The sequence below is a fragment of the Terrapene carolina genome, unplaced genomic scaffold, assembly GCF_002925995.2.
Source record: "Terrapene carolina triunguis isolate 2854851 unplaced genomic scaffold, T_m_triunguis-2.0 Scaffold62, whole genome shotgun sequence".
Classification (NCBI taxonomy): Eukaryota; Metazoa; Chordata; order Testudines; family Emydidae; genus Terrapene; species Terrapene triunguis.
Window position 1 is genome coordinate 59917492 of NW_020664413.1, and position 26731 is coordinate 59944222.

Sequence of the window (26731 nt, forward strand, 5' to 3'; positions counted from 1 at the left end):
TAAATAGGGGGGCAATCTTTGTATTGAAAACTGCTAAAGAAACGAAAATGCCCAAAAATGGGGAACAATGAGAGAGAGAGAGAGAGCTTGCTTCTGAGTTCGCAAATAGTGATCAAGTCACAGAGAAGGTACATTCAGTCACACTAGCCACCATATTCATCCATTATCTCAGTTTTAGGCAGGACATCAAAGGTTAGTTGTTGCTTTTAGTTTAAACTAAACAGAGTCTTGAAAGCAACGAGCGGATCCCACTTTTACATTCCAATTCACCCTCTTCTCCCATATTTGGTCAATGGTTTCAGGGTATCAAGCAAAATGGTGCTTGCCTTTTTTTTTTTTTTTTTTTTAAATCAGATTCCAGTGAAGCCTGCTGCCAATGAGAAGAAAGATAGTATTCTAATGTGCATATGCAGAGTGATGTAAATTACTTTAGATCTAATGGAATTTAACTCCAATGTGTCGGGTAAGGACCCAAGACATAGGGATAGGCTGCATGGTACAGTAATGTCTGCTGACAGAGTCATACTGGGACTTCCATAACTTTTTTTCTTTTCGAAGACTTCTCTCCTAATAGAAAAGTCCTATAGAATTTAATATGGAGGAAACTAATAGAGGTCTGTAGAACACCTCTAGCCCTATCTGTAGAGACAAGAGTTTCCAAATATTTCAGAAATTTTTGATATTTATCAAAAGGGCCCTTGTTCTGCTATATTTTAAATGAGATGTCAACAAGACCTCAAGTGACAAGAGGAAGCAAACATTTTCTTTTCAATTTTTTTTTCATTTTTAAAATAGAGCCTTGTACTTAAATTGCCTTTAATATTAAGTCTTCTGGACTATTAGTAACATTTCTAGAGGCAGGAGTACCTAGAGTTCTGAAGAGAACATTTATACAGGTTCATAGCCAATGACTAATGTAGTGGTGGGTATGTGCACATGTACTGTAGGATACTATGGGAATGAACTTCTTCTAGAGTTTTCTATATTTTTATCTAATGCACTGAATGGATGCTCTATAGTTTCACGCAACTGAGGTTCAAGTATCCTCAAGCTCCCATGAGACATCCTGGTAAGATGCTCCACATAGTCAAACACAAGTTGGGTTGTAGGGCCCTCAGAACCCAATTGAACTCCTGGATGGAATGGCCATAAGAAGTATGCAAATACAGAAGTTGAGAACTACGAGATTGTCAGCAAGCAGTGCTCCAGTCATTTTTTTTTTTTTTAATAGTAAAGTTAGTTTTAAATCTTTGGACTAAAACTCAATTTGCTCTTACTTTTTTCACTGTTACATCATTGCCCCCCAAAAAGATGGTTAGATTTTGGTCCATATCTCATGCCGTATGGGCCAGATATCATATTCGCCACCAAAGTGTCCAACTGACAGTCAGTGTTTGTAAAAACTGTGAGCAAAATAAACATCTTCCAGGTAGATTCAATCTCTGACTGGAACAAAGGTTGCGCAAACGCTGAGAACGCAAGGACCAATGATTCCAGTGACTGCTCTTACGTTTTACAGCTATGGATTTTTTTTTAAAAGTTCAGTTTTGTATCCCAAAAGGGAAATACTTAACAGTCAATGAGTCAAAACAGTCAAAGGAGGGCAGTTGGCTAGTACAGTATAAAAGAGCAGCAACCATTTGTGGACCACATGCCATTTTGTTTCATTTCTAGACGTGTCTTGTAAGGAGGGTCCCAGAATATACAAAATATACAACCTGTCCTAATGACCACCCCACCTGCTTGCATAGGCCATTTTATATGGTCCTAAAGGCAGTCTTTGGAGTTAGGGCCAGTGCCAACTTGCTATAAATGCAAGTTGTATTTATATAATATATATATTACTTTTTTTTTTTTTTTAAACAAGAAATTTAGTCCACTTTGAGCCAAGATGGTCAAATTATCTACAGGATTCAAGGGTGAGCGTGAGGCTTCCATTGATCCTGGATGGTACAGACTGAAGGTCGAATATGACCCATGCTACCAATACTTTAGACCGATCACTTGGAAAATCCTCAGTGCTGTGCACAAAAGCCAACCCTTCATTCACCCTTTAAATATTCTTACAATTTTTTTATATCCGTGGGCTATACCATCACCTTGATGAATGGGAAAGGAGGACTGTGATCTTTACTTTAAAAGATTAATGCTGAATGAAGCCACTTTATTTGGAAGAGGTTCTCACTTTCCCACTCTGGGACCGGAGTAGTATTTTTGGCTTTTTTTTTTTTTTTGTAAGATGCTTAACCAAAAGTTAGGCTTAGAAAATAAATGTTTGCAGGTGCTCTTTCAACAAATAAAAGTCAATGTTTTAAACTGGTCAATAGAATAACAAGAACACGCAACACAATTTGTCAATCACTGTGGATTGTAGCCAACATGCTCACATGGTGCTGAAGGAAATCTGTAGTCACGCCTGATTGGCCAGTCCAAGACAGATAAGCAGGTGAAGAAAAGAAGTTCTGAAGATCACTTGTTCATGGAGAAAAGATAAAATGTCTAAGCTTCCACATGAGCTTTTCAAGTTTTCATTAGACAAAACAAGAAGTCCTAGCTATGGCAATAAGGTGATGCCTATGGAGATATAACGTGGTGTTTCAGGGACTCTTCTTTTGGCTGCTTTCCAGTCATGCCAGCAGCTTCCATAATCCCTACCAGTGCATAGGGCATGCAATAGCTTAAAAAAAAGTTAACACAAAAATACCCAAACAAAAATATCATCCTCCATGAAGTCTACATAAACTCAGGCCAAACAGATGATGTATATGTCACAGGTGTCACTCCACAGTCAACTGCCATTAAGGCCATTGGTATTGACTTAAAAGGATCTTAATAGCTCAGTTCTAGGAAGAACCAAAACCAAGACAGATCAAAGGGTCTGTGAGAAGTTTGACGTGTCGAGCATTAGGAATTCTCGGACAAAGAATAAAGGAACCAAGAGGTTAATTTTGGCTACCAAACTGGGATTTGGTTTTCTAGGTCATTATTCCCCCCCCCATCTATTTAAAAAGAAAAGTTAGTGCTACAAATATGCAACTTGAAGACGACATATTCTCCTATGGAGTTGCATTGAGAAGCGAGTTAAATAAGCCCCTCCTACTTGCTGTCCATCTGCAGAGAAGTCTTTTCCATTTACTTTGATTTCTACTGGCAATAGCTGGAAACAAATCCAAGGGTGATGAAGTACTGTAAGCAATTGTTCTATCTTACTGACTTCACCTCTACCCCATCTCCTCTCCTGCACCTTCTTCCATCCAGCTGGGGCAAGGCATAAAGAACAGATGTATGTATTTAAGTATAGTTGGGTGCATGACAGTGTGAGTGTGTGGTCTGTGTACAGAGGTTTACATGTGATCAAGTTCTCTTCTTCTGCAAGGCAGCGGGTTATAACCGAGTTCCACCCTTCATGCCATGTCTTGTAGCTCAGCTGACATCTATGCCATGCTGACTGATTTTAGGTACTTAGATGTGTCTCTTCATGTGGAGGGCAAGATGGTCAGACCTGGAAAAACACCTGCGAAACAAACAAAATAAGGATTTTACAAAACAGGCCTTTCTGCTCCTCCACCATCATGCACAAGAACAATGTTCACCCAGGTTTACAGCAGCTCCCTTGAACATGCCACATGTGGTCACAAAGTCAAGGTGACTTCTCCTCCACCATTCAAGATAAGTAGCTATGCTGGCTCTTCGTTAGTAGATTATTCTCCCCTCATTCCAACCCCACCAGATTCATATTGTTAGAAACTGGGGAATGGGCAAGCTAACTCATTAAGCAAGTAGCTGTAGTAATAAAATTAAATAATTTTGCATATTTTATAGGGTCAGATTTTTCAAGTGCTCAGCACCCTTAGGTGTGGGCGTATCTTCAAAAGACATCAGCACCCACTTGGGCATCAAAATAAGAGGCCAGATTTGAGGGCTGAGCTGCTCATTTTGGTACCTAAATCGAAGCAGAGCTCTGTTGAAAATCTGGCCCAGAGAGCCTTCTCTCTGAGAATGAGTGCAATACAGATATTGATGAAGGTAGTCTCACAACATCCCTGAGAGGAAGCTAGGCATTATCCCCATTTTATAGATGAGGACACTGAGGCACAGCGAGATAAGGAATTTGCTTGAGGTCCCACAGGAAGTCTGGCAAACCCAGCAACAGAATCCAGGTCTTTTACTTCCCAGTTCTGGGCTTTATCCCCCAAGGCCATCTTATTTTTAGTCCACATGCAAAACATGCTGGCACTGGTACAAATGTAGATGCATGTTCGTGCTTATGAAAGGTTCTCAGAATGAGAGCCCTAGAGAATGAAAACCTCTCTCCAATCACAACATTAACACAGTGCTTTGCTCCACCGAAGTGTATTCACTGTGACTGAACTTCTGAGGACAATGGGCAATTCTTTCTTCATGGCCATTCGATCCTTGACCCTTCTGCTAACATTTCCAAAAGGAAGAGAGAACATTAATGCCAAATGTGATATGCTAGGAATTGGACTGAGAGCAGCAACTCATTTCACACTGGCCACCCAAATGCCACTATATACAAAGCAGCCTTAAGCCAAGATTTTCAGAAGTGCCTAGTGATACCTTTTAAAGAGGACTGCTTCCAGAGGGCAGGTCCTTGGCACTTTCTGAAAAATAAGGCCCCTTTCAGATGCCTCAGACTGGGCACTCAAAACCTGAGATGCCCAAAATCGCTTGGAACTTTTGAAAATCTTGGCCTTTACTCTTGTCACCCTAACCTGTAAGACACTTTCTAAGTTATATTTAGTAATAATAATAAAGAATCCACCACAAATTACATTTGCTTCTTGTTGCTGGAATCTTAGCGCAGTGTACGTTGTGGCAGGCCACTTCCAGAATTAACCTGTCTGTGATGCTTTGAAAATTCATGCACTGCCACACAAAGCTACATTACAAAATAAACACTGGCACACGTTTTTTTTTTTTTTTTTTTAAAAGCTTGTTGCTAGAATTTGTCATGCACGCAAACAGATTTATGCTGAATAAATTATGATCAAAGCAATAATTGAATTATCTGCATTTCTCAGTAAAAAGCAGGTAAGGAAATTAACTTTTTTTTAAACAATGACTGAGTTAAACAGGTCCCATAGGTGCCTTCAGCATAAGGCAAAGAAAGAATCATGAAAATCAGAGGGGAAAGACCTGGTTGTGCACTTAGTCTGTCCTTTTGCCATTATTCTCTGATTCTCTGTATGCCTCCTACTACTTGAGCAAATATGATAAATGTTTGTAAGAGCAGAAAATCTGCAAGAAGACTACCTTCACCTACATGGCCAGATCCTCAACGGGTGTATATCAGCATAGCTCCAGTGTAATCAATGATGCTATGTTGATTCATACCAGCTGAGGATCTGGTCCATGCTTTCTTTACAAAGCAGAGTAGGAAAAAATTAAAAAGCACAATTTTAGAATGGAATGGAGTTGGAATCCTGCATTCCTTTAAGTTCCAGGGTGAAGTATGTGCATTAAATCTGGAGAGAGAGAGACACAGAGAGGAAAGCCTTACAATGGAGAGTGGGCTCACCACAGCTAGTATTGTCCAGCTGCAGGGTACCAAATATGTCCTTGGACAGCCATCCCTCTCATCAGGATAATGGAGAAAGCAGCATGCTATGGATATTACAGCTGCCAAAACAAGTCTGGGGGCCAGGAAGACAGGCACCAGCTGGCATTTTAGACTATGACCAGCCACAAGACCACCACCCGACCACTGCTTCTCTCAGATGCCTGCTAATAACCAGAAGCAATACTGATTAAAAGTTTGCTGAGTCACTGACATGGCAAGATTTGTTAATGTTAATAACAGAACCAAAACTTTGTTTTGTATCAATAACCTTATGTTCTGGTCCAATATATTTTTACACCTAATAAAATGATACATAACTAATCCTGCAGGCTCTTTCCCGGCTAGCAATTCAGTTAACTTCATCTACTGGGGAGGCTCCTAGAGGAGGACGACAGTTTCAACTGGAAAAAAAAGTCAAAAAAGAATTAGATAACTTCATGGAGGATAGATCCATCAATGGCTATTAGCCAGGATGGACAGGGATGGTGTCCCTAGCCTCTGTTTGCCAGAAGCTGGGAATGGGTGACGGGATGGATCACTTGATAATGAACAGAACAGGTAATCCCTTCTGAGGCACCTGGCATTGGCCACTGTTGGAAGACAGGATACTGGGCTAGATGGACCTTTTGTCTGACCCAGTATGGCCATTCTTAGGTAAGTCCCCACAAAATTTTACAGCTAAATCCTACCATCAAAAAGCCCAAGACACATCTGCAGCTATTAAGTTGCTGAGGTCCAGCCACATTTTCCCTTCTTGGAACTGGTGCTGGCAGTAGAGTTGGCCCAGAATGGGCAGTTGTCCTAAATAGGTTCTGAGATAGGGATCCATGAAGGAAAATCCTGTGGATCTCTGGTCTTCCACAGGACAGGTCTCTGTCTCCACAACTTTGCCACCTCTGTAGCATTGCTGCATGTTGTACCCACGCCCAGCACGTACCCCCTCCAGGATTCAGAAAGGCTGCATGTGTCCCTGCATTGTTCCTAGCAGGGACAGCTTGCAAAGCATAAAAATATCATAATTCCTGATGGGCTTGCATGGACATAAACTGCCTACTCCCAAACATGCTGCTGGGTTTCATCTCCGCATCTGCAGAGCAACAAGAGGAGGCAGCTGGGATGGGAAGAGAATATAATGTTCAGCCATCTTTTTCCTCTGCCCAGAGGGATTTGGTCCTCTGAGCAATCTACCTACCCCTCCAGCTGTGTGGAGGGGAGCACATGGCTCTTCGCTTGCAGTGAAGGAGAATACCCATATATATAAAGTTGAGTTTTACATCACGTTTCCCTCAGTTGAACACATGTGACAGCTGTGGCCATGGCTCACCCAGGTGTCCCGACATAGGGTATGTAAAGTCACCCCTGGTTCTGAAAAGCTTCTCAACTAATTCTTTGGCAGTGCTAATAACCCACACGTTTATGGTGCCTCAGCCACCCTGGGGACTCTTTCATCTCCTTCTGGGCTACTTCAGCTCCCTCTGCTTTCTCCCCTGCTGCCTCCAAAGCACACACCACTCGCTGTACATATGCTGTTCCTCACATCGGTGGTAGTTTGCCAACCAAAATTTACAATACGATCTGTGTCCTGTAAGACGTGGGGGCAAAACTAAATACTTCATTTTTAAAGGATCCTGTTTTTCCAGAAGAAACTTCAGCTGTTAATCCCCTTTCATGACAAAGAGAGTTGTGTTTACACCCAAGGCCAAAGGTCTGCCACAAACCCTTCGGCACCCCCGTTTACACCAAAGACTGTGTGCACCTGAAATTTCGGTGCTTTAAAAAGACGTCACCAATGTTGTTTGAAAAAGAGAGTGTGTGTGTGCATGTGCACTTGGGGAGGGAGAAAACAAAGTGACAGACTTCTAGCTTCTTGTCTCCCCACCCCCACTTCCTTTTCTCACTAAAAGTTATAACACCTGAATCGACCTATATGTGTTGTTTTTAAAATTGTCCTCTAGGCTGATAGCATGAATACAATCCAAAAGGCTAGTGGTGTAAACCCACAGCCCTGAAAGAGGGGTTTTTAATGGACTCGTTGATGGATCACATACATAAACACTCCCCCTACTGGTAGTTCAATCACCATTTTCATGCTCTGCTGGCCAAAGTACTCGCCTTCACCTCTGAAGAGTGGTGTGCAGTTGGTTTACACTACATCGACACTGCTGAAAGATGGACCTAAGGCTACTTAAAGCTCAGAAAACCAGGATGTTTACTGTAGGCAAGGACCCTTCTGTCATTAATGGCGGGTGAAAAGGAAGAAGTTAAAAAGAAATCTAAGAGGCAGCAGTTTAGAGATGGAGAAATGGGATTCTCACTATCTGGGACCTTAATTCGGGAAAGCACCTGTTTAACTTGAAGCACGTGCTTAAATGCTTTCCTGAATACGGCTGGACTCAAGTATGTGGTTAAGGGCATGCCTGAATCCAGGCCTGGAGTAGGGGGCGGTGAGCACACTTGGGAAGCGGGAAAGAGGAAGAGAAAGGAAAGAAAGTGTGAAGTCAAAGCAGGCCCAGCGAAGTAAAGGAGCCATCACTCTGAACCACTTTGAACACAGCAAGTCCCTGAGCTTCCCAAACTAGACCCAGTGAAAGGGTGGTGGGAAATTGATGGACAGATTACACCACATATGATCAGTTTAAACTGGTGAATACTTTTTACCTAGCCATTGATGTGGTCAAAGGAGGAAAAACTGACAATTTTAAGGGAACAAATTCATAGAATAAAACAGCAAATAGACACTGTGATGGGGGCTGCTATAGAAAAAACACTTAGAGAGGTGGTATTCTTCCAACTCGACATGTGACAAACGACTAAAGGAGATTGTGGTGTTAATAGTAAGTGGTGAGATCTCCTTGGATCTGAGTGATCACAACTGTTGCCTTTTTGCAACAGAAACCAAAAAGGGTGGTTTGTTTGTTTGGGGGTTAAGGAATTGGGGGGGCTTGGTTGGTTCTTAAAGAGCAAAGACCAGCAGAAAGCAGCCTCTTACAATAAAAATAAAGAACACCAATGTTCTTCTACTTCACAGAGATGCTTAATAAAAAGGCAAGAATCCAGAGGGTTTGTGCTTGGTTTATTCTTTATCATTCTGAGCAAACAAGAGATAATCCAGGGATAAAAGACAGAGGAAGCCCTTGGTTGGGGGCGGGGGACAGAGGAGGATGAGGATCTTGGAAAGACAGGATGTGCAAATGATCAAATTTCCTTCCCATCAAAGGATGTGTCCCTGTTTATGTTCTATGTATCATTTTTCTGTGCATGCTCTTGGCCAGTCTGGTGTGCCCACAGGCTTTATAAACTCTATATTGTATTACAAACCATTTTCTTATCATAACGGAGAACCTTAGTGCTGCATTAAAAAGACGGGTAATTTTCTTAAGCCTCTTAAAAATATATATAAATAGGATTAGCCGGATAACATGTTCAGATGCAAGCACATTATTTGATTATGCCTACACTGGATCCAGCCTTCACAGTGGGCATTGCCATCCTCCAGTTTGGGAGGGGGGTGTTATTGTCTGATAACGTCAGTACTGTCAGATGTGATTCCTTGTGTAGCGTCTCTCTTGCTCCACCCCAATTATGTATTTATTTTATAGAGCCAGATTTTCAAAAGTGCTCAGCAACCGCAACTGGGACCAGATTCTCAAAAGAGCTCTGCTTCCATTCAGGCACCTAAATGAAGAGGCCAGATTTTCAAGAGGAATCAGCGGCCAGCACCTCAGATGCTGAGCAGACAGCTCTCTAGGCAAACCCAGTCACCTCATTTTTTAGCTGCCCCAATGAGAGCTGTTGGATGAGCGTTCTTTGGAAAACCTGCTTTGGGTACCTATCCCTGGATCTTGGTGCTTAAAAAGACAGATGACAAAATATTAAATCTACAGTATCACATAAAATGGAGGTCGTCAAGTGTGTGATTTTAAAGACAAGAGGACTAGATTCTCAGTCAGTGTGAATAATCATGGCTCCTTTGATTTCACCCAAAATCCTTGTGGTAACATTTTCAGATGTGCCTAAATCACATAGGCACTTTTGAAAATGTTGCCCTTTGTTTCCCCAGGAACTGTCCCTCCAACTGCCTATAGGAAGAGAGGCAAACATAGGTCTGTGTGCTCATTTAACTGAACCAGAAGATCAATGATAGATTTAACATGCAGAAAAGGGAAAATGCTGGCAGTCCCCTCGGGTTGGTTCTAGATCTTGGGTGCCTTCGCCATTCACCTGAGAACCTGTGAGTGTCCCACACTCCCCATCTTAGGCTGTGTTGACTCGCTTGACCCATTGGTTTGTGAGGTTCGACAGTCCTCAGGTGACTTCCTTTACAGGGACAGGAAGCCAAGAGGTGGAGCCCAATCACAATTTTGTAAGCGAGGAAGGGCAACTGCGAATTCAGTCTTTTGTTGTTGCCCAAGTCACATGGGATCATGGAGAGGGAAAGCCAAGATGTTGTTGCAGCTAGCAGGTTGGGTAGAGTTTATGCACATTAAAGCGAGATTTTGCTAAATAAAGCTGTGCATTGGGCCAAACCCTGCTCCAGTCAGAGTCAATGGCAAAACTCCCACTGACTTCGCTGGGACCACAATCTGGCCTTGACTCCATGCTTCTGATTTAGGTATCCAGAAGAAAAAAAGGTACAGAAATTAGTTGCTGGTCTCAGCCCAGTTGCTAGCGGACAAACTTCCCAAAACCCCCCACCACTCCTGACACTCCTGCTGGCCGCTGAGGAAGAGAGGGGTTTCAGGGCAAAAAAAAAACATTGGCGATGCGCTGTAAGGAAACATGCACTGCTGCGACGTATGCTATGTGGAAAACCAGAGGCTTTGATCCCTGGGGGCTGGCAGTGCGCTGTCTTTCACCAGCAGTACATTTGCTTGAACACTAGATTTAGAAGGCTGCATTACCTGTCACAATGGTTGCATTTAAAGGGTTTTGCCCCTGTGTGTTTCCTGTAGTGCCTTGTGAGCTCGTCGCTTCGTGCAAAACGCCACTCGCACCCTTCCCACGAGCACTTGTAAGGCTTCTCACCTGCAGGGGGATGAGAGATCAATCAGCACTGCAATGAAATTACTGCTGCCTAAACCTTCCCGCCCTTTGCCCCACACCTGGTCAGCCAGCCCTATTCCCCATATCCAGCTGTACTGCCCACCAGCACCCATTCCTTTGCCCCAGCCAGCCAGGCCGTTGCCTCCCAACTAGCCACATAGGGCACGAGCACCACTGATTTTTCCCCACACCTTGTTGCCTAGCACGCAAGCACCAATGACTTATATTCACTCAGATTCTTCAAATCTATGGCAGACTCCCAAAAGCAATTGACCATTCTGAACCTGTTTCAAGGCCTGCGGAAGTCAATAGGAAACTTTCCATCAACTTGAATAGTCTTTGGATCAGGCCCCAACTTCATTACATCTTAAATTCTTACCCTTCCTTGGTGAAAGAAATATTTCAAAACGTCAGAATGTTTTGGTTCTTTAAAAAACAAAAAAACAAAAACCCAAACACCCCCACAGCTGTGTTGCCGTAGGCTTGTTTTCAATTCCTTGAGTCAGAGTTGTGTGCACAAATTTGGTTATTACCCATGCAAGTGGCTATTCCTGTGCACAGATATCATGATTGCCCAGGCATGTCAGGCAAAGGTGTACAACTGCACATGTAATTAAACCCACGGTGCTTAAAATGCCACTTAACGAAAAGGTATTGCTCTAGTTCTGGCTTTCAGGAGTTGCCTTTCACCCCCCGCACCGGTAGCACTCGCATCTCCTTCCACCCAGACCCCACGTCTTGTATCCCCACTTAGATGCACCTGCTTAGTTGATTATAAAGTGCAAATGATGTTTTTGGTGCTGCAAGCGCAAGAGGAGAAGGGTTCTCTTTAAATCAGTTAATCCCATAGGCGATTGTGACTGATTAGCACCTTTCCGACCATATGTTTATCAGCTGTTATCCCGCATGGAACTCTCTCTCATGCAATTCCCTTGAAGTCAGTGCAGAATCCGCTCCGCTGTGTTCACTTTCCCCATTTGATACCACAAACCAGGTTCTGGGGGTCAAATGCAGCTCTGGTGTAGCACCCATGACCTCAAGGACGGTACTCCAAGGCCATTAACATTTTAGAATGAACGCTGTCAAGGTCCAAACCCCCCCCCCATGACCCCTTTCTCTATAGGCCTGCAAAGTGCGTGCGTGTGCACAGACTTACCACATCGCCTCAGAACAAATGTGTGAATGCTCTTCTACTACATTGCAGCCATGGCACTATGCCCAGCCCTCCTGAGCAGCCCAGCAATAAAAAGAGGCTGGATGCATTAGGGGAGGTGGGGATGAGTGAGAACACATTGAGGAAATAGATTTCATTGTTAAGCTTCAAAGGGGGAATTATTAGCAGGGAGGGAGAGGTTTTTTTTTTTTTTTTTTTTTTTTTTTTAATTCTGAAAATTGCTAAGAAGGCGCTTATTTAAATCTCTCTCTCACTCTCAGCAGATTTAAATACCAAATATAGCGTGTCAGGTCTCCACATGTCATGTATTTACCACAGAGTATATTCAGCAGGTACTAGAGAGAGATCTGAATACGTTATAGTCCGAAACTGGGAGCGCCACAGTAAGCAAACGGGACAAGTCAGAAGAGTGTGAGGATCAAATTCATTGCTGGTGTAACTCCACTGACTGCAACAGAGTTGCCCCAGGAACTGATTTGGCCCAGTACGTGTAAGAAAAGCTTCTCTGTGACTAGTCATTTACCAAACATTATTGATTACAAGCTGGGCTCTGCAGCTCCAAAGATAAAGTGGAAAGCTGGCACGGAGAGAAGAGGAGAATGGGCTGGGATATCTACCAGAGTTCAGCAATTCAAGCCTTTTATCCTCAACTCAAGTTTGAAAAGCAAAATCCATAAAAGGATGCGTTGCATCGGTCCTATTAGAAGAGGAAACCCTACATGAGGCTGCAGCAGGTGGAGAAATGCCAGGCACAGATTGATCCATCAGTCAAGCAATCACAGTCTACAGGACCTAAAGAATAAAAGGTAGTGGATGGGGGAGGGTTCGAGGAAAAACACAAAAGAGGCAGCAGGATTTTCATTTCAAATCACATTCTCCCTGAAGCTCAATCTGGGCAGGTGCTGTTTTGTTTTTTTCTCAGAATACCATATGAGAGTGTATAAAACAGAGCCCAGATATTTTAAGCCAGTTATGAACATTCACCACACTGTACAGGTAACATTCCTCTACAGCTCTAGAGCACACGATCTTAGAACAGCAGGTCCCTCATGCGCTGCAAGACCTAGGCCAAAGAGGCCAATGAAAGATGCCTACGTTTGTAGATGCTGTAGTATTTAGGATGCCCTAATTCTCTTCTGATCGGTGTGTTTGTCCTGGCCATTTTTGGGTTAGACCGTAAAAATAAAAGAAATCCTAAAGAAACCGCTGGCTGGTAACCATGAGAAAATAGAACAAACATAGCACAGGCTGGATTGGAACAAGCTAGACCCATTGAGGCAAATTTGTTTAAAAGGAGTTTTCCGCTCAAAAAGCCATTCAAAGTTTTCATTTCCATCAGCACCTAGATCACGGGCCTGGTGGTGCTTCCCATGCCCATCTCAGCCGTGGCTCAGACACTGCCCCCAATGCTGACCCACCCAAACATTGCCCTCACGTGTGCTACAGCCCACATGCTCTCCCCTAGAGATCCAGGGCAAGATTTGCATGCGGCCCTGTGTCTCCACTGGCATAGAAAGTGGACACCCAGAAATGACGCCCCATATTCTGGACTTGCCCCTGATGGTGGAACATTCAGCTGCTGTTTTACTGGGACAACTAACACGTTGTTTTTAAAAGCAATAGACCACAGTAACAAATTGTGGGGGGGGGGAGGTAATTTGCATGGTGAAAATCATTTAGTTTGTGTGGCTGCAAGAGAAGAAATGCCTCGCTCGCAATGGAGACAGCAAGACAGATGTGTTTCTGCGTGGCTGTGCCTTTGTTGCATACGTTATGGAGAGAGTGAGAGACGCTAACGCTTATTCAAAACTGGCAGCTACAGACAGCCTAACGTACAATCGTCTCAGAACAGAAGGGTTGGTAACAAATACTGTGGTCTTTGCCTGAAATCAGCGAGCATTATGACTGAAGCAGGATTTGTCTAATTAACATTTGCCAAGTGCTTTCATAACGTAGCGTGCTGTATTTAGCTTATTAGAGCCCAGCAGTAATTCTGTTAGGCTTGTCTAGAATACACGTTTGGGTGGCATGCTATGTATCTCTGTTGTCTGTGCTCCGGGGCTCTGCCCCCGATGGGTCTTTGCATAGCATAGAGTCCGGTTTTGTTTTCAGATTCCCTTCCTCTGTAACATTAACCGTGTTCTGCCAAATGTCAGACAGCGCTCCTTTGTGCTCCCAGGCAGCCTGCTTGCTTACAGTCAGCTGTGTGGCATAACAGAAAGGCAAAAGAGCCTGTGACCTTTAAAGCCATGTCAAAAAGGGATCCTTGCCCCACAGACCTAAAAGAGATTAGCTTCCCCCACCCCCACATAGCAATTTTGAAAATGAGAGTGTGGTGGTAGGGAGAGAGTTCCGTGAGAATCTCTGTGCACAAAGGATAAAAACTAACTGTATCTTTTCATTGCTGCTTTGCTCTTACCCACTGTAGATAAAATTAAACGCCCCTCTTGGCTACTGGTCCCACAAAGGGTGTCTGGGAGTGGGGTGTCCCTCTGATCTCATTAGTGGCAATGGTAGAAAAGAATGGTGAGGGATGAATTCCATGTGCTCTTCTGTTTTAATAAGAAAGTACATGGAGAAATCCTGGCTCTACAGGAGTCAATGGCAAAACTCCCAATGACTTCTAAAATAACAATAAATGAATAGGCCAGGAATGAGTGCACGCACACACACACACACACACACACCCCGCAACAGTCAAAATATTTCGGTTGCAACGTCTTTTGTGAAATCATGATGTTTATTTGAAGTAGTATTAGACCCTGATTTGTGCAGGAAGATCCTTGCGTTCATGGGGTCCACATGCACACTGAGCTCTTTTCAACATGCAGGCATAAGTCCCTTATGATCTCTCTCAATTTGCCCCTGTGAGACAGTAAGGAGACTCTCTTCAAGTGTTGTGGAGTCTGCCAAAATATTTTAAGAATGGGGGGGGAGGGGGAAATAGATCCTTGATGACATGTACATTTTGAACTTCATTTAAATTAAAAAATGATCACTTTCATTCTTCAATACTATGTAACGGCACCTTTAAAACATAAAATTAGAAAACCTCCATAAAAAGTCAGCATATGCTCTTTCACTGTAACTTATTTTCGCACAGTTTCAGGACCCACAATTGTGTATTTTTCTAACGGGTACAAAACTGGAAATTCTCTTTCTTTCCCTTTTTAAAAATTGGAGATAAAATCAGATTATTTGTGAGAAAAACAATTTCAAAAGCCTGAGCTGCTAAGACATTGTGTGGGCTGAGAGTCACTGCTAGAAATTTGTGTTCCACTGGCTTCCGTGTAGAGATAGTCAAAGGTGAACTGCAAAGCAAAACTGAATATGGAGTTAAATGCAGGATCCTTCTCCTGAACTCCTCCCCGAAGCAAACTGGGGGGGCCGAGCAGCAGGAAGCTATATCAGTAGGATCAGGACCAGAGCAGCCTCACTAACTTTTTAGAGAACCTTGTAATAGTTCTCCTTCCCACCCCTTCTGCAAAATCCTTAGTACCTGCTGTTTCACAGAGAGTAGCCTAGAATGGGCCATCACACACAGCAGAAGTGCCAGTGTCACTGAAACCCATGCAATCCACGGCATAGGTCACAGAGTAACACATTCTGGGATTGCTTTAGTGAAACAGGAAGTAACAAGAGAATTGCAGATGGGGGTGGGGTGGGGTGGGGTTGCGATTTCAGTGGTGAATGATTCCCAACCCACACTGCCTTGAGGAGATGTGTAATACATGAATTTGGTTTTGCTCGCTGTTTGTCTTAATAACAAAACCCTATTGTATCACAATAAGAAGCCTAATACAATAATCACATTATAAGTATCTTACATTTACCTTTCATCCCAGAGAGCTTTACAGCAGCGTACCAGTGAACCAGAGCCTTTGCTGGAGCAAGGGTAGTAAACAGGCAGAATACCCAGCATGCTGCACAACAGGAAGTGTTGTTGGTCAAGAACACTAGATCAAACCTTTATTTCTATGAAAGATGCCAAGTGATCTTCAGCATCAGCATGTTGCAGAAAGGATGACAGATTTCAAGGATGCCTCCAAAAGACTCATACCTTAATAATAAGCCTATTTGTGCCCTATGCACCACCACTACCCACCTCTCATTTCACTGTGCACACTCTACTCCATCATGGAGCATGGGGTTTTGTGAACCCCAGTCTCTCTAGAGACACATTTGGAGTAGTCCAAGATCCTTTGATGGCTGCCCAGCCAGAGTTTCAGGTGAGGACACAAGTTACAATTGTATGGCTCACATAGCTGAGATGGAAAAGTCTTCTGAAAAGACACATAGACACAAACTCTAGAGGTTAAATATACAACCTCTGTGTCCTGCAACTTGTGTGCCTCTCCTCAACTAAGTAAAAGTGAAACTACTTATAGAATCAATTTCAGCTTCTCTTAAGGTCCTTTCATTCTTCTAATTGATTTTCACTGAGAAATGGAAAATGACTTTTTTATTTAAATATACAAAGGACTAGAGAGTACTGGACAGTATTTAACTGTTTCATCATTCTTTTCTGCCTATACAAGAATTGTTTTATTCATTACCATTTTGGCACCAGCCAGAAAGATAACTACTGCCTCAAAGGTGACCGTACAAAGCAAACGGACATTAGGCAGAATGTGACAGGAGTGTCAAATACACCATGAGACAAGGTTGTGACTCTTTTTTTAGGTCAATAGGGATGATTACGTGTTAAAATTAGAACTGATTTGCATGTACATGGTATAGATCTTTTCATCCCAAAAGCTCAAAAGTGCCTGTACAAAGGTGCCTATATTCATGCCCATTTTAGAAGTGGGGAAAGAGAAATTAAAGGCCCAATAAGAGTCTTTCACACACAAAGCCCAGTAGTTTTCTGCACGTAGTCATTCAGTGCATGAAAATATATTATTTGGATTCTACCTTATTTCCTATATACATACACTTTGCCCCTCCCCCCCACACACACACATACAGGTGTATAACCAACAAGGTTCAAAGCATGTAACTAATTTCAAAGAAAGGAAAACGTTCCATTTTCCACCCTCCTTGCAAAGAAGCATTTATTAAATATCCATTGTCCATCGACACGTACGCTGAACACAAAGCAGCCTGAGGAATACCACGGTTATTCTCCCATAAAGCCTTCTAAATTCTGATTTTCTTTTAAATATAGTCTAATAAGCTTAGCCAAGGAAGATGCTCCAGGATTCTGATGTGTGCTCAGAGCAGAAGGATTTAGTTTAAAGAGCAGGACTGGGGACACAGGTGCCAGACGTTGTGTAGAATTTGCACTTATGCTCCATTAATTGCCAACATATCCTCCCCCCACCCCCCGACCCCTCGGGAGAACAGCAGAGCAGCAGGCCCAGACTGGTACCCAGCAGCAACACCAGCAGCAAAAGTAGCCAATTAGCCTCTAGAATAAGTGTGTGGGGGGGGGAGGGGGGAGTGGATGCAGTTGCCTAGCAACCAGAGAGCAGAAACAGCTGTGTAGCAGGCCAAGGTTGGTACCCTGGCAGTGACTGCTAGCCAATTAGCAGACTGCATTTAATGCTGATGTGGTTTCCTAGTAACAGGCTGTACAAATCTGTCTGTTGCACTCTCCTCCTCCTTTCCTCATATTTTCCCCCAGTCATGCTAGGCATTGCTGTTTGCCCTAATTACTGATTCTCTGCTGCTTCAAGCTGCCATTATTTTTGTCCCCAGAGAGGTTGGAAGAACTTAAAAAAAAAAATCTCCTCTAATAAGAGCTTTTAGTTTCAAATTCAGTTTAGCTCTAAAAGCTCAAGATGCAAGATGAGGCGACCACAGCAAAATAAACAGATGAAGGGGGAGGGGGGCAAAACCTCAAAGATTTCAATTCACTGTGAAAGATTTTTCCAGGACCCTACAATAGATATATATTGTTTGCAAGTTACACTGAAGAGTCAGTAATGAAAAGGGCTATTTATAACACACCATAAATTTCCACAATGCACAACTCTGTGGCAAAGATCTATAGTTCGTGGACTTTCATTTTGTGCATATAGATTCTCTGAGAAATTCCAGGCAACACAGGAAGACTTATCAGTGATTAGAGCTGGTGCAAAAAGGATTACATATTTTCACAAAAATATGCTAACATTTTAAATTCTTTTTAGTGCTGCAAGTTTTGAAAAGGGAACATATTTTTTGTTTGAAATTCTTTTGTATTAATTTGTATCCCCTTTTTTCCGTTTGCCTCTGAAAAATAGGGAGGAAAAAAGGAGGAAAGGGGAAAAAGGAGACAGGGAAAAATGAAAAACTTCCTAGAATTTCTCATTTTCCAGTTTTATAACAAAAAATCTGATTTTTAAAAAGTAAAAAGGCCATTTTTGAATGAACAAAAAAATGTGGTTAAAAATGTTGAATCATTCTACTATGATGCCAGGCTGTAGTCTTTTGCTATGGTGTATTGTGCAAGCCAATTTAAGATGGTTTAGTTCAACATGCATGAACTCTTGGCTGGGAAGTTTTATATCAGGAATTGCATTATTTCATCTGGATTTTGGAAACAGGCATGGTTAAGTCTCTTCAGTTCTAAGGGAGATGAGAACACTAGCTCATAAATCATCTGGGGTAATTAACTCCATCAAGTGTAATTAACTATGTTGTGATAAATAATGACACAAATGCACTAAGAATATGTATCATTTGATGACTTAGAAACTTTACCGGGTTAGTGACCTTATGATATGGGGGGGGGGGGAAGAAGAGAGATTTATCTATAATGATAATACCCACTTGCTGGGCCTGATCCAAAGCCCACAAAGTCAATGAAAAGACTGTGCCATTCAGGGTACTCTGAACAACACTTAAAAGTGCTAATAAAATTGTACTAATTGTATTGCACATGTGTGAAGAGCAATTTTCAATGAATCATAACTCAGTCAATCCTAACCAGTTTTCACCAGGTATGCTTAAAGGTATGTTTTCTACATAAGGGCTATTTCCATGACCAATACCAACTTTCCAACCCCAGTCCTTACAGTGTTACAATTTTTAAAAATTGTTTTCTAATGGGAAAGTGTTTTCCTGTCCTGTCCCTCCCCAATACTCCTGCCTCTTTTACAAAAACAACAATTTTTGCTCAAACTTTAAAACAAAACAACCAACCACTCCCACTGGGTAAAGACCAAGCACCTGAAAAGGTGAACGTTTTGCAAACTAAAAGGTGACTGAAAGCTTATGCAAGAAGCCATAGTGTCTACTGCTAGTTCAACTTATAATATACTAAACAAAAATATACACGTTCTATTAAATACACAAGCATTTATATCAAATCATCCACCTTTAAATAACATTTTGCTTCCAGAAGTCTCTACTGCATTAATAATCATTTATGGACGTGGGAATTGGCCTACTAGGACTGCTCAATTGTCCAGCTATCCCAATATCCTGCTTCTTCTGTCAGAGGTAAAGGAGCAGATGCTTCAGGGAAAGGTGTAAAATCCCTATTATACTTCTGATTGTGCAATATTATACTGTGAGGGGACAGTTCATTCTGTGCCCAGCTGGTGATCAGCTTTTATCTTGAAACATGAGTCCTTATAAGGGTTATCTTAGCTAGTAGAACTGCAGATGTTTTCTACTGTGGGCCCAACCTTCAAATCTGAGTTCAACAGTTAGGTGCCTAACTAGAGGTTTAGATGTCTAAAGTAGCACTTGCATGCCTAAACACAGATTTAGGCATCGAACTGTAAAACTCTAGCCCATAAATATCTAATTTTTTTAATTCGTACTCAGCCATTTGCCTCAAGATCTTGTAGCAATAAGTGGCATGAGTTAATCAGATATACCCCCCCCCAAAAAAAAAAGAGTATTCTCTTCTGTTTTAAAATTGATTTGCAAAGCAAAACAATTGGGTTTATGCCCTTTTGGGCTTCTTTGTAATGTATAAAGATGGCTGTGAGCAGAGAAAGACTTAAGGCTGCTAGGCTTGATTCCCCAATCATACAAAGGTTTTTGCATGCCCTCTAAGAAGTCTGGATAATTTGGGTTGTACTGTATGCTTCTACCTTCTCCATTCCAAACTGACTAGCCTATTATTTAAACTCTTCTTAGATGGAAGCCCCTGTCTCTTAATCGTTTTAAATCCATTACAGCACATGATAGCTTACTCTTTGGTTACCAACATTCCTTGCACATGGCCTTAAGCAACAGCTTCTTGAAAAGTAAATAAAATGATCCCCACTGGTTCTAGACCCTGTCCTGACCACACGCTCCAACAGCTGCAGCAGGTTAGAAAGGCACAATTATAACTTACAAAAACAATGCTGGGTTGTCCCCGTCCTATCCAGGTCCTTTATCTGTCTTTAAATTAATTTTCCCACTGGGTGCTAACGTAAGGTTCACAGTTCTCTGTTACCCTCAGGCTTCTGTTTCAGTGTGGATGCAATACATGGGGCACCATCCACTCCCCAGGCACTTCACTTTCAACCACATTGTTTTGTTAGTGGCTCAGATGCTTCAACCTTGGTTTCCTCTGAAATGCTCAGATCACTCACATCCAGTCAGTGATGTAACTGCGACTGCATTTTAACAACTTAAGTTGTTTCCATCTCTGACTGGTTCTCACCTTTGCTAGGTGTGAAAAGCATTCCCAGAGTAGAGATTTCTCCATCATCCTCTGTTGAAAAAACGATGCAGAGAAACAGTTTAGGGCCAGACTCAAATATCCTTACTCCTGCTGAATGGTGCCTGACTCTGCAGGAAGTGCCATTGATTTCAATGGGATGGCTCAAGGAGTAAGGTGCCACCCAAAGGGAATACAGGTATCAGAATCTCCCCCTTAGCTTTGCTGCACAGTGCATTACTTCCCTTTGGTAGGTATTTGATTGTCTAGGCAGAAGTTATTGTACCCCATTACTCTTCTCCTACTAGGTTCAGGAATGTTGTTGCAATCTAGGCCTTGTCTCCTGGCCAGATCATTCTCGCTCATCTCTTCTGCTTTTAAGTTGCTGGTGTTGGTAACTGTATTTTCCATTTGTGATGATGTACCTGGTTCCGTGACCTTATTTTTGCTGATGCTTCTTCAAAGGGTTGCTCCTGCTTCTCCAGCCCCAGCTCTTCTTTTGTCAAAGCCAAAGTTATCCCCTACTACTGGTCACATACTTTTATTAAATGCTCCTTGTCTCCTTAGTAGATATCATGCTCTGTCCCCTAGCTCCTATATGAGAGAATCTTGTGAAACCTTAACAGTTCACAACTACGTTTTGTGTCCGTAGAGCCTTTGAATCCAATGATCTCACAGGTTAAGCTTCCCATCACCTCCGTGAGTTGGGTATGTGAACACAGAGGCACCACAAACTGAAATGCAGTTACACTGCAGGAGAAACACGACAACTCTTTAACAATGCATAATCCCACTACACAACGGGAGGTGAATTGAAACTGCAGGGAGAACTTAGGTAAGCAGAAAGCAATTACCTGAACTTCATTATGGCTGGGAACACAGGGTTAGCATCTCTACCTTTACAGAAAGTGCCATGGGACTTTAGATTACCACTGGCGGTCATCTATTCCAAGAGTCGGCATCTCCAGCGGTACCATGCCCCCTCAGCTCACAGGGAAGGGCAAGGGAATTATCTTCCTTGTCTAGGTCCTGGTCCCAAGCCGCCCTGCATGACAGCAAACAAGGCGCCCCCATGGCATTGCACTAAGCACAACCTAGGGAGTGACCTCCCTACACCCAGTCGCCAGACTTCTATGGAAAAAAACTCATCAGTTCCACACAAGGCTCCTCCCACCGCCCATCTGTACCACGACAGGATTTGGTCCTATCAGAATGAACGTGTGTTTCAGAGAAGTCACTTGCTCAGGAGAAAGTCTTTCACCCCTCAGCCACTATTTCTAATCCAGCTCAGGACAGCGGTGACCAAAAGCAACTATGAGCCAATGGTCATATCGAGATCTATGTGAAATGAGACAAGGGTCTCATTATAAGGGCTCTGTCCCATTACTTGAGAATTGTTGTCCATGTAATTGACCCCTTTGTCTGCTCTGCCTCAGCAGAGACCAAGGACTGAATGGGTATGGAGATAGCTACCAAGGGACACTAGAGGTGGCTCCTGTACCCTGAAGCAGATTGGCATGTCATATGGGGGACCTTGCATGGTGCTGCAGCTGGTCTGTAGAGAAAGTACTTACATTTTAAAACTTTTTCTGTCTATTGGTAATTTAGGTCTATGTAGATATTCTCCTATGATCTAGTACCTTTGAAGGGCCCATTTCCACAGTCACAGCTCTCACTGGCATAAGACTTGGGCACTTTCAAAAGTGAAATGGCAAGGTTTTTCCAAAACTAGCTGAACATTAAACAGACTCAGGAAGGGAAAACTCAAACGAGGCTCATTTAAATCAGTTTAGATTAATTCTAGTTTCACTTCTATTCAAATGACGACAAAAAAACAAAAACAAAAAACCCCTTCAAGTTTAGCAATGCAAAAGTACAGCCAGCTACTCCAAAGTAAACATAACCAAGAAAGGATTTCGTCTCACTAAGTATTCCCACTGTTTCTGTTGTCACACATAGGGAAGCTTGGAATTATCTGCGACCAAGGTCTCCCTTGCAGCCCTCCCACTTCTCATGTTGCTAACCCCTGCAGATTATCTTCTAAACATCACATAAAGCTGTGAATCTTTCTTTTGGCACAGCAGTAATCCTGGGCCAAAGGCAGGCATTCTCCTGTCTTGATTTCTTCCATGCTGCCTGTGCAGCTCTTCCAAATTTCTTTCCCCAGTTTGCTTTGCTTGGCTATTCATATCTTTCTCCTCTTGCTTGGCTAGCTTTCTACCCACTTGTGCTATCTCATTAATACAATGTAGATATTACTTCACACGCTAATGCTATCACTGGTCTTGCTGTCTCATGCTATCAAATCCTCTTATTTCCCCGATTATTCCTTGACTTCCTATTCCTTCCCGTTATCTCTCACTCTTCTTACCACTATTCCTTCTTCTCTTACCATTTCTAAATACTATACTTTTCCTCTTCTATCCCCTACTTTTTGGAAATCTCTTCCCCATTGTCATCTTCAAGCCCATCTCGAAGCCTTTCTCCCTTCCGATTGTTTAATGCTGCTTCTAATGATCTGATGTCTCCCTTTTCTTCTTCTTGTAACTCTAATAATTTGTTCTCATGCAGGACCACTAGTGGTTGGTTTGTTTGGGTTTGTTATTCTTACCCAGCACTTTGGATAAAAGACACTATATAGTAAAATGGGAAGACAATGTGAGACAGGCTACTGCTTAAAGCCCTTAAGATACCTGGGGAAATGAAAGCACTGGGAAGTTAAATCTCACCAGATCCTAATTTAAAAAAAACCAAAAACCTGAAGTCCCCAGAACATCCCAAAAGACACACAAAGGAGTCCCGAGCAGGATCTATCAGAGGGACATCTTGAATAAAATCCCCTACTTAAGGATCTTCCTTGCAAGTCCATCAGTGGTGTTTATTTTTGGCCATAAAGACTCCATCCCATCATTATTACCCCCCCCCAGCCCATATTAGTACAAGGAAGTCCAATATGACAAGCCTTATCTGTTCCACTGGCCTCTGAGCTTAGGGACAAAATGAATCGTGGTCACTAACCCTTCTTTAGGTCATGTGCCAGCTCATTTCTAGATGTGTTTGCATCCAGACCCTCGCCAGCAATATCCTGCCTTCTAATTTAGGAGGCAGCGGATGACTGTACTTTTTTTTTTTTTTTTGGCGCATTCCAATTAGCTCCCCCTCTGCTCCCCGCTATATTGGTAATTCAGCTCCATGCATTTGTTAAGACTGGGCTAAAATCCCTGTCTCCCAAAGAGACAAACTGTCGTTGCTTGCGCTGCTGTCTGCTATGTGATTAAGTGCAAGTGAATGTGTTAAGGCTGGATTACGTCTGCAGCCAGCCCGACTCCATTTATGCCATTTAGATTCCACACCTCACTCCCACATTAGCTGCACGTCTTTCCCCCGACACACAGCTCACCTTTTCCTGCCATTTAAAGTTCTCTGTCACACATGTCTTTCTATCCACCGCTTGGCTTCCCCCATTTCAGTCTGTACAACCTCCATTTTAATTTCCCCTTTTACTCTGTATTCCCCATTCCCTTCTGTTTTGTTCAGATTATTCTGCCCCTTCCAAATTAAATTCTCTTCCATACAGATAGTTGTTCATCCCTTTCCAAAGGCTGATGATTTCATAGTGAAAATGTTGCCTCAAGTGTGCCATATAATAATCTCCTGAATCTCTTACATAGGGTGCAGCAGTATAATAGGAGTCTGTACAGCACCTAGCACGTTGCGACCCCGATCCTGACCGGAAACCTCTAAGCGTTATTGCTTATATAAACACACTATATAAGAAAAAATCAGATCTAGTGGGTTGCTATTATTTTGTAGCATGCCTAACTCAGTTTGGATCGTCACACACTAAAGAAAGCCAGCCAAGTGTCCGGTCAGTGTTACATACAAACAAAAAGGAATGCAAGCCTTCCTCCAACAGACATGGTTTTAATTTTCAGGGAAAGGAGTGAATCATTTTGATCTGGCATGTTGTCTTTATACATGAGTTGGGTGATCCTCCTTCTGCTCTGTCTGAACCCCATACTGAGAGCTCTTTGTCTGTAAGCGCCATCCTGCCCTTTCTGCACAGAGCAGTAACTGGCAAATGGCTCTTGTATTACACACGAGCGAGCTACCTGCCAAAGTAAAATATCTTGCAATCATTTCAGACCCTCTAGTTCAGCTACCGACTGAGCCAAGTGGCTAGTGGCTATTGGCACTGTCGGCCGCATTCACAATCGACAGCAACGTTATACCGAAGACAGATCCAAGCAGGCTGCATGCGAAAACAAAGAACCAAGCGAGATGAGTGCTTCTTGTCTATTATCTTGAGTGTGGGGGCTGGGAGGAGACAGCTTGAACCGTGTACAATATATAGCCCAGAATTTCCCAGCTCACTCCCCTCTAACATTTACGGTCTCTGTTTTGGAGGCAGTTTGACTCTCTCCTTGTGTTAGAACCACTAGCTTTGTTGTTCAGAGTGATCAGATTTAAGCTCTTGATCATACTACACATGCAGTCATGCAAGGAGATCCTGTTACAATGCACTGAAGGTTCAAACCATGCCCAGGTTTTCACACTGCTCTTAAAATGAGGTGAGGTGTCCCGTCGCGATGGCACAACGGAACCGTGCTTTAAAACTGTTCCTGGGGATAGCCATGATGTAACTGAGTCCACCACGAGGGCTGTATCTGTAGCACAGGCAGGACCTTCGTGGAGAAAGTTCCACAGCTGGGTATTCTTCATGCTTTCAGAACCTCCTCTGTCATCGGCCTTTCTCTGTGAAAGCCCAGTAGGACCTCTTCCAAAAGCCAAGAAATAATCTGTGATCTTATTCTGATATCTTTGTTCACACCAATTGGCACTTCAGTCCATGAGTAAACCCACTGAAGCCAATGGGACTATTTGTGGGCTAGGGCCTCTATTCAGCACAGGTAAAGGTATCAGAAAAAGGCTCTCCAGATTCAGGCCCATAGTGAGAAACACGTCTCCCCACCTATAAACTATAAAACATTTGAAATACAGATGGGCTAAGGCAATGATGTTAAGATTTTGGTTGGCTACAGGTTGGAGTTCAGGCTTAATGTTGAACCAGGCTGAGGGCTTGGAGTTCAAAAGCATCAAAAACATGGTGGGCTGTTCTTGCAGTGGAAATTTCACAAGATCGGTAGCTTTTGCAAACCCCCTCCCCCCCATCGCCCCACAATCTTAAATAATGAAAATTTCATGAGGTCAGCCCTTGTGAAATGTGTCACATTCTCTGCTAACCTGTGTGACATCTGAAGTGGATCCAGAAAATAGGTCATTTCAGGTTTTAGAGCAGAAGCTACAGTGGCGTTGGCTCCGGAGAGATCAGGGTTTCAAATCTGAAACACATCTACTCAACTTTCGTGGTTCTGGTGTGGATACTCTCCAGTTTAAGCATTTTGACCGATATATGTAGTCTGACAGTGTCTGTCATACTGCAAAGTATTCTCAAAATGGAGCCTAATGCCAGAGGCGGTAAAACATTTATCCTCCTGCTCAAGTGGAGATTGGCTAGGTCACAAGTGAGGTTACTTTTGGCAAGATGGCTCCCACCACTGGGAGCATTTAGAATGACGATATTAATGATAAAAAACAATTCCATTTTTACATTACGATTTATGTTTTACACTACGTAACTTCTTAAATGCTGCTGGGAGCGAGAGGGATGCAGCTCTCTTAACAATCCACAGATTTGTTTGATTTACTGCACTGGTCCAATGTGCTGTTTTCACCTTGCAGGATCAACCTAGCGTATAGGAATCCGCTTGTATGACAAGATCGTGAATTAAATGTGTAGTTCTCATAAGGGACCACACATTTTAATGTAAAATTGAAGAAACTGATTACAGCAATCCCTCTGGAAACGAGAATAATCACATGATAAGATAGCGCTAATGGGAATTTATCATCCCCATCACATGTGAAGCTTAGAACAAAGCAGTGACACTAGTCGATTTCACAGTTGTTACTGTCAATGAACATTCCAACCAAAAAGCTTCTGGGGACTATAAACAGATGACAGGGGATTGGGGGTTCTGAATCGCCAAATCTAAGCCAATTTGGTATGCTGAAAGTAGCTTAGAGAGTGAAACTCACACACACCATTATTAAATATTACCCAAAACAACAACCTAATCTCCCTCTTTACAGCCTAATCTCCTGTCCCCTTCTCCCCATACCCACACACACAGAGCTGAGATAGATTCACCAGTACATTCTGGCTGCTTTGCATCACTAGAGCAGCCAAACAGAGCCAGAATTTATGAGTGTATCTAGCCAGTTTTCTTTCTCTTACACACACACACACACACACACACACACACACACACACACACACACA

The 26731-nt window shown here is 42.7% G+C and overlaps 1 protein-coding gene across 2 annotated transcripts in view; it reads right to left on the minus strand.

Moving 5' to 3' along the window:
- Positions 1-362: 362 nt before the first annotated feature.
- The window catches only part of KLF7 (Kruppel like factor 7), a 69032-nt gene continuing 42663 nt past the window's right edge, over positions 363-26731 (minus strand). The window contains exons 3-4 of one of the 2 annotated variants that reach the window (XM_024200961.2): positions 10486-10609; positions 363-3514 (exon numbers count right to left, since the gene is read on the minus strand). In XM_024200961.2, the coding sequence (XP_024056729.1) occupies positions 3463-3514; positions 10486-10609 (176 nt within the window). In that variant the 3' untranslated portion in view covers positions 363-3462. The remainder of the gene's footprint in view (positions 3515-10485; positions 10610-26731) is intronic. The other variant, XM_024200962.1, reaches the window with a different exon arrangement.